The following is a 13,635-nucleotide window of genomic DNA, read 5'->3' as shown; positions in this document are numbered from 1 at the left end:
TGCTCTAGTCAAGAGTCTGACAACTAATTATACCATCAGACAAGCCAGCTTTGCTAAAATGTCAGGTGACAGATCCCTGATCTGACTTCAAACAGCAGGTTTGTGAGGCCACACACACATGCACAGCTGTTCCCAGATTGCCAGTTCAGCCGGCTTGCCCAGGGCCAGATGAGAACATTTTTTTTGTTTCTTCATTACATACGAACAACTAAAGAGCAATGAAGACAGGAAATGCTATCTTCTGCAGTTTCTCTTCTGAAGGAGAGAGAGAGAAAAAAACCAAACCCTCATGATGACATTAATGTGGTTAACCAGAAAAAATAATATCCAGGAACATGTTCATATCAGCTGTAGCACTAAGATATATCCTGTAATTGGTCAATAATACCTGTACTGCTTTTCAGCCAGAGTCAAGGACCAGCATCTCACTTGCTGGTTTTCTTTTAAGAAAATGAGTCCCCCATTCATGAACTCCTCATTCAGTTGCACCAACATTCTCAGCAATGCCTCTACTTAGATATCATCAAGGTAACACCAGAACTGCACCCAAGTTTGTTGAGGGTAGGGGCAAAGATCTACTGTGGCCACTCCTTGTATGCATATTGGCTGTTTAAGAAGGACCAAATTCAAGCAACCCCCTATGTACTGTTAAATTATAATGGCTCCTTCACACATGGAAGTATTCAGACGACGAGAAAAGGAGACATAAAAGGAGCAAGTCAAAGGTCACTGAACAATTCTCAGAAGTGCTGCTGCTATTATGAATATGGAACTATCCAGAGATCCCAACTTCAAATGAAGTTTCATTACAAAGCAAAACTGGGAAGAGATTTTGCAGAGATTATATAACGGAAAAGCAATAAAGAAATAACTGATTTCCATGCTGGATGGAGACTTTTGTTTTTTAAGTTTATAAATAAAATGGCCAGGAGGGCAAAACAAAATACACAGGCTGGCAATACCGTTATTAGGACTAACTGGTTAAATTATTTTCCTTCTCCACTGGAAATAATATAATATGACATCTCAACACATACCTTGGTTGGTGCATCCACAATAGCGCCCTGGTTAACAAGAACCTCAGCCACGTTGACCCGGTCCTCTTGCGCAGCCAGGTGAAGCGGAGTCAGGCCACTCTGTAAAGCAGAGGCAGCAAATTAAGTTTCTTGAAGATGGCCTGCACTCACGGGCTCAAAGAATCAAATTCTGATGTCTGGCATGGGTGGTGCTCTCTTCCTGAACTGAATGAGATGTCAACAGAAAACATCTGAGCCATCTGTCAAGACTTTTAAAGCAGGCCCCATGTCATGTCATACTAATCAATGAGCAGATGGTTCCCAAATTTCTTTAAAGGGATATGATTTTTTTAACATAACTTATAAAAGTCACTATGTCACTTTACTGGCCAGCATTCACTGTGCATTTCTTCTAACAGCTTAATTTGATACATGGGAGCTTGATCAACAACGCCAGACTTCCAGCAATTGTAGGGATGGGCATGGAAGATATATTCATTGTTGGGGAATGCCAGCACCAAGCATCCATACAATGGGGTTAGGAACATGTAACCCTGTAGATGATGGTTGGACCACAAACCCCCAAACATTTCAACATTTGTTACGGCAGCTAGTTCTGAGGGAAGTTGCAGCCCAACAGCATCTGGAGAACACATGATCCTCACCTCTGCTTTACAGTGTACTTTTCAGCTGTTTGACAGCATTTCATATCCATTCTCTCACACAAATTAGAACAAATTTGTAACACTGGCCTGTACTGTGATCTCATACTTAAGTTTCTCACCTTTTCCCCACCTAGAACATCTATTTCAATTGGTTTTGCTGACAAGAAGGGTGACAAAGCAGAAAGTGAAAGGTTACATAAGAGCCAGGCTTACACATTTAAGGAATATGGTAAAATAACTCTTTTCCCATAGATCCAAACGCTGAGCCTGGCTTGCTGCCAATTTAAAATAGGTGGACTGTAGAAGTTCCCCATGCCATTTAGGCAAAAGCTGTTCTTTCTCTCTGCATTAACATTTGATTTTAAATCTGTATAACCTGAGGCACACATTTACATAAATATATGTGCCCCTATCGCTGCAGCTCATTACTTTAAAAGTTATGTCACTATAACCCAAACATCCTTATCCCTTCTTAACTAGCTAGATCAAGTCTATTTTTTAAATTAGAGATAAAGAGACAGAAGTCTGCATATTATATTATGTTATGTGTTGTCAAGTCAGAACTCATAGTGACCCTAAGTGGCTTTCAAGGTAAGGGAGATATTTCGGGAGTGGCTTTACCAATTCCACACCCCCAGTGAGTTTCTACGGCTAGGTGGGATGCAAACCCATACTTCCTAAGTCCTAGTTCATCACTCTGTCCACAACACCAAACTGGGTAATGGTATACCTGTGACAAAATGAGTTATTCAGCAACCAGAAAAGAGGAGTCAGATCTGGCCTAGTACACTGTCTAGCTGGAAAGGGAACGAAACACAAAGCACACTAGAGCTAGAGCAAGCATAAACAAGCCGTGAAGAGGGACAATGGAAGACTAACATGGACAAATCTGTTCCTATATTGTAGCTACCTCTTTTACGAGGACTATACTTGTCATTGCTCTTATTAAAAACATAAGTTACCACCCCCCGCAGGATTCATCTATCACAACTTTCTGCATCCAAGAGGAGCTGTCCAAATGTTTGTGGGAGTTTATAAGTGAGGAATTAAATATTACTAAGATTTCTGTGGAATCTCATGAGGATTTGGAGATGTGGTAAGAGGAGGGATGTCCTTAAGCTTTTTGTTTTATTTCCCTTTATTTCCACCATTTCCCTACCATAGGAATAAGGCCAATCCAAGATATTTTTCTGTAGGAGTTGAGGAATTTTATTTATTTATTTATTTATTTATTTATTTATTTATTTGATTTGATTTGTATCCCGTCTATCTGGACTACCAGACCACTCTAGGCGGCATTAAGATGGCATTCTCCTTCCTCCTCCCATATACAAACTTTGGCAACACTGGTCACACCAGATATCACTCTTGGGCAGCAGGATAGTTGGGGGGGAGGGTAGCAGGAAAAATCATCCATCTCTCTCCTGAAGCCACCTCCTAGCATCTAGTACCTGAGGCCACTACCTCAATCTGCCTAATAGCAGGTCTGCACTTAGAAATAAAGAACTAGTTTAATAGTGGATGTTGGATTTTTTTTTCTGCAGTGTCTCATCATGTGAATGTTGGGCCCTAGTCCAAAAACAAACAAACAAAAAATAAGATTTCACAAGCCTGAACTCTAATCACCCTGCCAGTCCATGATTACTGAGTCTCTCTTGCTCTCCCTCAGACACATTTCCAATAGAAAGAAGGCAAAAAAGCCCAGGTGACTGTTCCTTGTTCTCACGAATTGCTCTCTGCCAACAACTTACCAAGGAATCCTCCCTAGAAACTCTCTCAAGTTGTGGCAGCTTGCTTTTAACACCATACAGGTTCAAATGCCACTTGAAAACTGTTCAGCCTCACTGGAGCACAGGGTCAGAAGAGGACTGTCCATTTCATGAAACTGTGATCTCACCCCTGGAGACACACACTTCATGTTTCTATTTCCACCCGTAAAGCGTATTAAAGTAGGGTGCACAAGCCGTGCCTTCTAAAGACCTCTGATGTCCCCCCCCCCAAGCTCCTTTCTTACTTGGTAACTCTGAAGCAAACCCAAAGCAGCTGCCAGTCAGAACTGTTGGGGGAGAGGAGGACATAAAAACCTCCCTCTTTCCATTTGACCTGGAAATCACTAGATTTGCTGCTTACACACCACTAACACTGAAGCAGAAACAGCAATGGGTGTGTGGGTGTCTGGATATTCCACTTCTTCAGTGGCCCAAAACCAGCATCCCCACCCCCCCACACCCTGTGGGTCATCAAGATGGGACTGAGAAGGAAACCATTCTTTCTTCATCCCCCACCAGATGAAGTGTCAATCCTGAAGCAACATTCCAGCTTGTTTGTTCTCTAGCCTAACTGCAATCTTCTTATCTCTCGTTCCTGAAATATGCTGAATCTCGTTAAGAGTCATGCTGCAAAGACCTAACCCCCTGCTCTTCACTGCCAAAGGTCCTCGGGACAATTACGTGGGGAGGGGGTTTGCTTGCTTGTTGGCTTAGAGTGTAACAACATGACAGAAAAAGATAAACAAATGAGGATGGAAGAGGAAAAGAAACCTATTGAGACACAAATTCTCAGAAATTTGCCCTGTATGTTTTTCTCTGTCGTCTTGTTGCCCACAGATGAGACTTAAAATAATAAAATAATAATGATCACATGCCATCAAATCAATTCTGACATGATTACCCCTTCCATGGTTTTCGAGTTATACTGTAGTCACAAGTCATCTGCCATTCCCTTTCTCTGGAGACAGTTTGGGATTGTGCAACTTGCCCAAGGTGACACAGGCTGGCTCAGTAAGGAAGCACAGGAAGGAAATGAACTCCCACCCTCTGGTTCCACAGGCAGATACCTAACTCGCTGAGTTACCCAGCCAGCTGTCTCCACCATACAGAGTGGAGCAGAAATCTAAGTGCAAGTCCCAGCCAGAACAGATACCCTGAATCTATTCCTGAATGGTAAACTGACACTCATGTAAATCCCACTGATTCAGAAGATCTATTCTAGCTGAAACTAACAACTAGATTCAGGCCAGAGTTTTTCCTAACAAATGAGGCTGCAGTATATCTTTCGGGGGGCCTTAGCTCCCCAGTATCCAACTAGCTCTCGTAGACTTAGATAGGGTCTACGAGGGTTGACCCCGTCTTCTAGCCAGGCACTGATTCATTAGCAGTCCCTATACAAGAATATATAGTAGAGGTTACCTGTCACGCACAATGCACAGAAGCCAGGTATGCTCCACAGTGGAGCAGGCCTGAATCTGTCAACTCATCTATACATGGGATATACTATCTTTCTCAAAGGTACACACAGCCGCTCAAGAACACACACACACAAGAAAGCAAGCTTGCCTTGTTGCTTAGATTCACATTGGCGTTTCTCGTGAGGAGCAAGGACACCATGTCCACATGGCCTTCTTGGGAGGCAAGATGCACAGGAGCAATCCCTTGCCTGGTCACAGCATTTGCATCAGCGCCATATTCCAGCAACGTAGTGGCTATATCCATCTGGTTCTTCTTGGCAGCTATGTGCAGCGGTGTATAACCATTCTGGCAACCGAAAAAACATTTGGTTATCAGCTCATTCATAAATGATTAGGAATACTGGCCTTCCAACTAAGCTCTTGACTCCTTCTTACAACCACACTCTTCCATGACTGATTTTCAGGGTTCTTTCATAATTTGCTCATGGACTGTTAGTGGGAAATATTCTTTCTTTACAGTGGACCCTCGACTTACGGAATTAATCCGTATTGGAACGGTGGCTGGAGGTCGAAAAGTCTGTAGGTCGAGGCTCCATTGACCTACAATGCATTGAAAACTGATTAATCCATAACTGGACGTTTTTGTTCTATTTTTTTTCCCAGTCTGTAGGACGATTCTCCAGCTGCAAGTCTAACCTAAATTTTGCGGCCAGAGAAGTCTATAACTCAAAAATCTGTAAGTGGAGCCCTCTGTAAGTTGAGGGTCCACTGTAATTTTAAAGAAAATTTAAGTTTAAATTTTTACAAGTGTGTCTACTAGATATGGGAGCACTTTAACTTGGTGAATCCCATAAAATACGTATTTGCTGATTTTTTTTTTTAAAAAGAAAAATTACTTGATTTTTCTTTTAATTCCAGTCAGCTTGAGACAGTTAATGAAGAATCTTCAAGAACAAATATCCTTTTGAAAGGCAAACTCCTCCCCTGTTCCACTTCCTCTTTTAAAAGGAATATGAAGGCAGAAAAAAATGATCCCATGAAAATACAGAGGCAGCAAAAATGACAATGGTATGGCCTCCCAAAGAACTGGGCCCCATTGTGTGTTAGAAGGTAAAGACTGGTGGTGATGCTGAAAGAGTTGAAGCAGAAATTTTGAAGAAAATGGTAAAGAATTTCTCCACCCACCTCTCAAGAACATACATATTAGAGCCTCCACTTCATTTCCTGCACAACACAAGACAGGGCCCTGAGGTGGAAAGTAGAATCTCAACGGTCTGGTTCAAATGCTAGATAACAAGGCAGGCCCAAGGTATTTTGCCACCTGAAGCAGAGGATGAAATATGCCCTATCCATTCCATATTTGGAAGCTAATCCAAATGTTTATTGAATCTTGCACCTACTCTGGTTGCTTCTGCTGTGTGTGAGGGCAGAAGACAAGCACAGGGAGCAGAAGACAGGCTGTGTGACATGTCAGCACAGTTCTGCCTTGCAATACCTGGCTCCCACTCCTTGTCCATGTCCCGCAATCACTACCTGATATGATTTCCGCTCTTTGTTTTGTTGCAGGACCAGTCCTGCTGGAGAGCGACAAAGGGCTGACAAATATGAACTATGTCCTACCTCTACAAAACCTAAAGTTTGAGGGAAAACTTAATTCCACTGATGGGGACTTTCAATGAAAGGTTTGTGAAGAAGGGAGAGGACAGGGCCTGAAAATATTCGCTTTCTGGAGTTGTAATGACAGTGGAGCCATCCATATCATTAAGCAGCAACATAACTAGAAGTCCTAGTGTGTATGTTACAAGCTTGCAACATGTATATCTGAAAAGGCTGCAAAGGGTTAACACCCAAACAAAGGTAGTTTGTGATATCAGTGGTGATGCTAGTGATGACTCACAGATATCAGCTGATCAGGCTGACTGAGGAATTTTTAAATATCTTGCAAAAGTCTCCTTGGCTCTCTCTTGAACCTTCACATCTCCAGCTGGGACAGCTCATCCCCAGAATGATGGGGAGTGAGAGATAACAGGATGCCGTGAGTAGAATCAAGCTGTTACCAGCAAATTGTGTAAGGTTTTGTTGGCTATGCTGACAATACAGAACGCCTTATATATTTTTGTGTTTCTTATGCCATTTTTCTACTTTTTGAAGTTGTTTGCAAATACTTGACCTGTGATTTTATTACCTTGCATTAACTTTGTTGAATGTGTTGCACTATTTTTAAGAGTTAACAAAGATTAGTTCCTTTTTAGAAATAACCCAGACTGACCATTCCCCTCTGCTTCGTTCACATACCAGAAAATTCTCCACTTAAGGAGGAGGAAAACTAGCTGTAGACTTGGACTATTTTGGCTTTTTCCACTGTACTTCCCAGATCCAGGGAGGAAGACAAACCCTCAACAGAATTCCTTCCATCTGTTGGAATGCAGGGTCTCCATTCATTATGGATGGATGGTGGAGGGGACAATGGCAGCAGTGAATAGTTAAAGGTTACATGCTGAACTCCCCTGTTGGATTTTCAAAGAGGCTGGCCAGAGATATAAGCTTTATGGAAGTCCACAATTTCTCTTAAGAGGATTGACTAATGGGTCTTCTTCCCTCCCTTCTGCATTTATAACAGCTACACTCTGACTCTTAAATGAGGAGCTTTGTAGTTGGTAAATTTAAAGAGTATAATAACACCGCAATACACTAACAGTCATCATCTCAATTTAGTTATTTCAGTTTGAAATACTGTAATGAGTAGACCTTGGGTCTAGATGGGTGGGTTAGAAATCCAATAAAATAAATTAATTAATTAAATAAAGAGGCTAGAAGAAAATATGTGGACACAGATAAGGAAAAAAGTTTGGATAAGAGTGGAGGACTTGGAGGGGGTAAGCAAATGTGTTTTTCAAGCTAACAGAGAGGCCGTAGCATATTGGGGACAAACACATTTATTAGGGTGTACACATTATGGCATAACCTTGGACATGTGTTAATAGCTCTCAGGTACATGAAGAGAGGTTGCTGTATATACTGCTAACTAATGGTTTCTTGGATTGCAATATCAGTCTAATAGATAGAGCAAAATGAGAATGTCAGAGAAAGAAGAAGAAAGAGGGATAGAGAAGAACTGAGAGGGAAGTCCAGCAGAGGGAAAATATTTCAGCCTGCAAAATGTGAGATTTATTTATCAGATTAAGTGTCTAATGGGAGTAAGAAATCATCTGCCATCTCCATATAATCTCTTAGCTGACTGACTGCACAAGAAGCAGCCTAAGGCAGGTGGGAAGAGGGGCAGGCATATTTTAATTCCAGTGTTGATGCTCCATTTGGTTCACTTCTGTGGCTTGCTTACTGAAACATGTCTCATTTCAGAAAGCCTCTTGGCAGGCACCAAAATGCCAAAAATGGCATCTGCTAACCCATTTGGTCAGAGAACGAGTGAATAAACTGAGCCAATGTATAATTTCTGGTTCACTTTCAAGTCTGTAATTTTGTTGTTTCTTTGTGGCTTCAGAGAGTGGCTGGCGCTAGGAGCAAGAACAGCCCCTTTTCCCAGAGAAAGGGGGCATGCTTCATATCAGCTCCAGTCCTTTCAGCCTTCAAATAGGTCAGTGTCCTGCTCCCTCTGTAAAGAATGCACTTAAGTATTATTTCGTATCATTGAAGTGCAATGCTAAAGATTTGGATGTCAGCTCCATTTGCCTCCTGAAGGCACATTTTCCGTCAGACAAGACTCTGCTGATGCTTCAAGGTCTGCACATGAATTTGCCTTGCCTTGCATTTCCAATACATTATAAGTGACCACAGCTTACATTCTGTTTTTCCTCTATGATCTGTTTCGCAAAAGGATCTGACAACTATGCATTTAATCATCCACTGGAAAGCAACTGAAAGGGAATTATTTGTGCAGTTTTCCCCCCATCCTTTTGACAAAGTCTTAAAATGTAGCTTTAATATTGGAGAGCTTTGTTGTCAGAGAGAAAGAACACATACCATGCTAGACCATCATGATATCTAAGCATGTTTCAGACTTATTTTCCTTTAAGGCTGATGGGCATACAAGCATGGGTTCACTGATTTGTTTTACCCTGCATGTTTAATCATACGTTATTGGTAAAGTAGCTTTGCCTCTAGTGTTAGTCTCAGTGAGGATGACCCACTGAACATGTGGATTTGGGTGACTGGTACTGATTTGAAGCAGAGACAAGCCACAAACCATTTTGTGTGGCAGTGACTGGACAAAGGATAGTGACTGAGTTTCAGACCTAGGTATGAAAGTAGATGCAGACTTCTCACAACACTTTGCAACAAACATTGGTTTGTTCTGAACACCTGGAATGAAACCACAGTAATAGAGCCTATGAGTTTATACAACTGTTTGCATGATACACTCTTTAAAAAGTTGACAGTATCACGGGGAGCATCATTTCATAGGATACCTTTCCAAATACATGTCTGGTTCCATGGGGCACAGGCTTAGATCGCAGCTCCCTCCCTTGCTTGCTAGAGCTTAACGTTCACTCAGTTAAGGACTCTTGTGAGTATGTGACGTTTTTTCATCACATTACATAGTAACGACAACTTGATACCACTTTAACGGCCATGACTCCATCCTATGGAATTGTGAGAGTCACAGTTTGTGGGTGTCTAAAAATACAGTTACAAAATTTTTAAAGGGAATTTATTTAGTATTTTTTAATGACGAATATGTTCAATTGTTTTTAACACTGTAATATCTTGTATTTTTAAATGGTTTTATTACTTCTTTTTCAAGATTCTTTCAGCCTTGGATCCCTCCTGGGAGAAATATGGGGATATAAATAAAATAAAATAAAAATAAAATATATTTTGATACAGCATTTAAGACACCTCTGTCATAGCCCCCTAAACTACAGCAAAAAATTCTAAGTGCTTCATGAAACTACAAAGCCTTTAAGAGTCTTTAAGATGAAATCACAGCAATTAGAGTGATTCAAAACTACTATAAACTGTTATACACTCTTAAGAATGAAATCCTGTGGACACGTACCAGTGAGTAAATACAGTATCACTGAGTGAATTAATATCATTTCAGAGAAGCATACACAGTACTACACTCTACAAATTTTTAAATGCAGGATTTTTATTTGGGGGGGTTGTCAGTAAGGATAGTTTAATGGTACATATATCCAAAGAAATAACCATATCAGTCTGTCTCGGTATACTGGTAAAAATAAAGGAAAGATAAGAAAAAGAAAGGCGGAAAAAAAGAAAAAATATTTTAGCAGTGCTTTAACAGTTTTCAAAATGCTACAATATTTTGCCTTTTTTATTTTTTATTTTCCTCCTTTTATTTTCCCCTACTTTCTGAGACTCAATCTTTTTTCAACCACTGATCTCCTATGTTGATCCATGTGTAGACATTCATAAATAGACATTACAGGTGTGCTCTGGAATGCAATGTGTTGAGGGCATTTCCCAAGATATATATTGTTAATTTCTAGGCCGTCCACAAGCATATATAGTGCCACATAGATGTTGGTGAAAGAGACAAACAATCATGCAAGGATCTTACCTGGTGTTTTGTACCCCTGCTTAACTTCCCTGTCCTCCAATTTAGGATTAAGGATAAAGAACAGATAGAAAAGTAGCCTGTTCAGGTTACATTTTGCCCCTCAGGAGGAAGCTGGGGACCGGGGCAAATTAGGGGCAAATCCTTGGATTATTTTCTCTTCAGGCCATACACATGGATCAACCCATGTGCATCTAGTGGTTCCAGAATGCCCTGATGCCTAGCCACCCGTGTTCAATCACCAAATTCATGATACCTCTAGCCACACTGATTTAAGATCTCTTTAACCAAAAGAGACACAGAACAGTCTCTTTACTTAAGCTACTACAAAGATTTCAAGGTGTCCTCTGGAATGCCTACTAATTCTCACAGGAACACCCCATCTGTGCAACACCATCCCTAGAAAGGGCCATTAATTGTAACCCTTAGGAGTGTCCTTTGATGCATCCATCAATGTTCTGCATGGATCTGTATGTGGCAGTTTTATCCCATTTTCTTGTTTAGCACTAAACCTTTTGAGCTTCCATTGTATCCTACTGAGCTTTCATAAATTCCACCAGTGTACTAATGAGGGATTACGGATTGTGCCACTTGCACAAGCACTGCCACAGTGCAGTGAAGGTGGGTTTTCTTTGTGGAATTTGCCTACATACATCATGATATTGATAGGACTTTCCATTCACTATAAGCTTAATAAGATACCTTTACTTAGGATTTAACTTTTGTTCTCTCTCTCCTTCCTTGTATGTTAAGTTCGTCATCACAAGCTGGTAAAGGTGTGAGTATAACCCTGGAGGCAAACTGTGTGTCTGGCTAGCTAAGTACTGTATAAACAGTGGACAAACTTGTCAAAGCAAAGGTGCACAGAATAGTTGCAATCTGGATTAGCAGAGGGACTACCTACGGTACATCAGTGAAACTACAGATCTTAAAAGGTGTGTGAATCAAAAGGAAACTGATTAGAGGTTTATGACACTTTTATTTATATTGTGACCTACTTTGTTGGGTTCAATAAAAGACTATAAATTTCAAACACAAGACAGGTTTGTACAGGGTGAGGCAAAAAATCCTCCCAGATTTTGCTAAACTATTGGTCCAGAGCTAGTGAAGTGAGGTGGGTCCTAAAGGGATCTTTTGGTAGCACATGCCTTATTGTTTTCTGTCACCAGCACAGCTTGGACAGGTAGGCACTATTCATTTATCACTGAAGCATTTATCAAAAAACAACAAATCTGTGATCATGATGCAGAGAGCTTTTCGTATCCACTTCACGCTCAATCAAAATGCTGCTGTTCCGGACTGGAAAAATCATATTGCTATGGGTTGAAAATTTCAGGGCCCCAGGTTTCCTGGGGCTATCTGAAAGCTGAAGTCTACAAACATTGACCAAGAACTACTGATGAAATGAAGGCTCCTGTAATCCAAGAAATTGCACCAATACTGCTGCAAATGACCCCACTGGGTGATGCAAAACTTCAAAAATTGACTACAAATGTGTATTGCAAATGAAGGCTACCACCTGGATGCCATTTTCAAAACTGTAAAAAAAAAAAAACACCTGTATTCTGTGCACCTTTACATTATGTAATAAAAATTTGAATTGCATTCGCCATGCCTTTTTTGTTGACATTTAAAATCCAGGAGATGTTCTTTTTGCCTCACCCTGTATATAAGAGGAATACCAACTGCTTTCTCATCAGAGGGTTTCAGGTGATAATGACTCAATCATCTTGTTATGACCAGGAGCTATTCTGGAGAATGTTCTCAACTTGTGTATCTTTCTGAAGGTACATGCAGAACTAAGCCAGTGGGAAGCAAGGCCAGTGTGTCAAAAGGAAGGAATGTGGGGCTGATGCAGCACAAGGACTGCATGGAGGCTAACGAATTGGTCTTTTATCCTTACAGAGCAAACACTGATACCTTTGCTGAGGCGTGAGGTGAGGCTCCCTGGTCCAAGAGCAGAAGTGCCACTTTCTGATTATCGTAATGTGCCGCGACATGCAGTGGAGTTAAACCACTCTAAAAACACATGCAGAACAAACAGGCTTTGTTAGAGAACCACTTTATGTAAGAGCTTGAAGAAGTAGGTTAAACTAGGTTTGGTGGGATTACTATGGAATTAAGGTTTTGAAATGATAAAAAACAACAACAACAACAACAACAGCACCGTACAACAACACAAAACTTCTTGACTTGCAGGCAAATGTTCTCCTTCACACACCTGAAGAGGACGGCTGTGACTAGTTTCAGTAATAACTATCACCATCACCCTTGAGCCTTCTAAACAGACCAAGTATGAGAAACACTTATTAGGTGTTTGTCCACAATTTATAAAAAGTAAAATTGCCTATTTTAATACATGGTAACAACCCTTCCTGGACTTTACAGGGCATGGAAGAATGAAGATGTGTCTCTCAATGATTCCTCACATCACAATCTCTCAGTACTTTTAAAACAAGTCTCTTGATGAGAATGCTTTTAATCTGGCCTTCTTTGTGACATGCTGGTTTTTTGCACACATACAGTATTTTTAAGGTGGTCAGGTATTCAGTCATGCAGTTAACATAACCTGTTCTGCAGCTGTACGGTCCAGAAAAGGTAATTCTGCATGGTAGCCTACATCTGCTTAGCTTACATCTGATTAGGGAAAACTGATCCAGTTTTGATGTCAACATTGTTTGCCATGTCCTCATAAACCTTCATCCTTGACACTGGGTGAAGCTGACCTGTGCCACAATAAGAGATGCTGGCCTGCACTGATTTTGAAAGACAAAATTTCTCAAGACAGTGACTTGCTTAGTGGAAATCCAGCATCAATTGGATAAAAGCCTGGAGATACATAGTAAAAAGTGCAAACAACTCAAGAGATATTTGCAGCTCTTACCAGTAGCTGCTGTTTCCTAATGACAGAAGAGCCAGGCTAGGCATATTCCACAGAAGCAAGGAGAGGCTCCTGTTCATCTTACCTTTCCCGCAGCATCTGGAGATGCATTCTTCTGCAGCAGAAGATTGGCTACTTCAATTTTGCCATACTTGGCTGCCACATGTAGCGGAGTAAATCCTTTCTGTAAGAGAGGCATTTTCCATCAGAAAGTCTCCTTAACACTAATCCTTTTTTTAAAAAAGCAGGACCTTGACAATAACACATCATCTGCTTATATTACTGTGGCCTTGGCAAGGCTGTATAAATGCAAGATTCTGCATAAAGGTAGAACACAGTAAGGTACC

At 40.9% G+C, this 13,635-nt stretch overlaps 1 protein-coding gene across 50 annotated transcripts in view; it reads right to left on the bottom strand.

Annotated features, from left to right (window-relative positions):
- ANK3 (ankyrin 3) overlaps positions 1–13,635 on the bottom strand; it is a 543,412-nt gene that overhangs the window by 120,575 nt on the left and 409,202 nt on the right. For 40 of the 50 annotated variants that reach the window (XM_072995141.2, XM_078390918.1, XM_072995142.2 and 37 more), the window contains 4 exons: positions 13,374–13,472; positions 12,328–12,426; positions 5,017–5,214; positions 1,038–1,136 (listed from right to left, as the gene is read on the bottom strand). In XM_072995141.2, the coding sequence (XP_072851242.2) occupies positions 1,038–1,136; positions 5,017–5,214; positions 12,328–12,426; positions 13,374–13,472 (495 nt within the window). The remainder of the gene's footprint in view (positions 1–1,037; positions 1,137–5,016; positions 5,215–12,327; positions 12,427–13,373; positions 13,473–13,635) is intronic. The other 10 variants (XM_078390937.1, XM_078390939.1, XM_072995157.2 and 7 more) reach the window with 1 other exon arrangement.

Source organism: Pogona vitticeps, chromosome 3 (assembly GCF_051106095.1).
Source record: "Pogona vitticeps strain Pit_001003342236 chromosome 3, PviZW2.1, whole genome shotgun sequence".
In the NCBI taxonomy this organism is placed as follows: Eukaryota; Metazoa; Chordata; class Lepidosauria; order Squamata; family Agamidae; genus Pogona; species Pogona vitticeps.
This window is presented reverse-complemented; position numbering and strand designations above follow the sequence as displayed.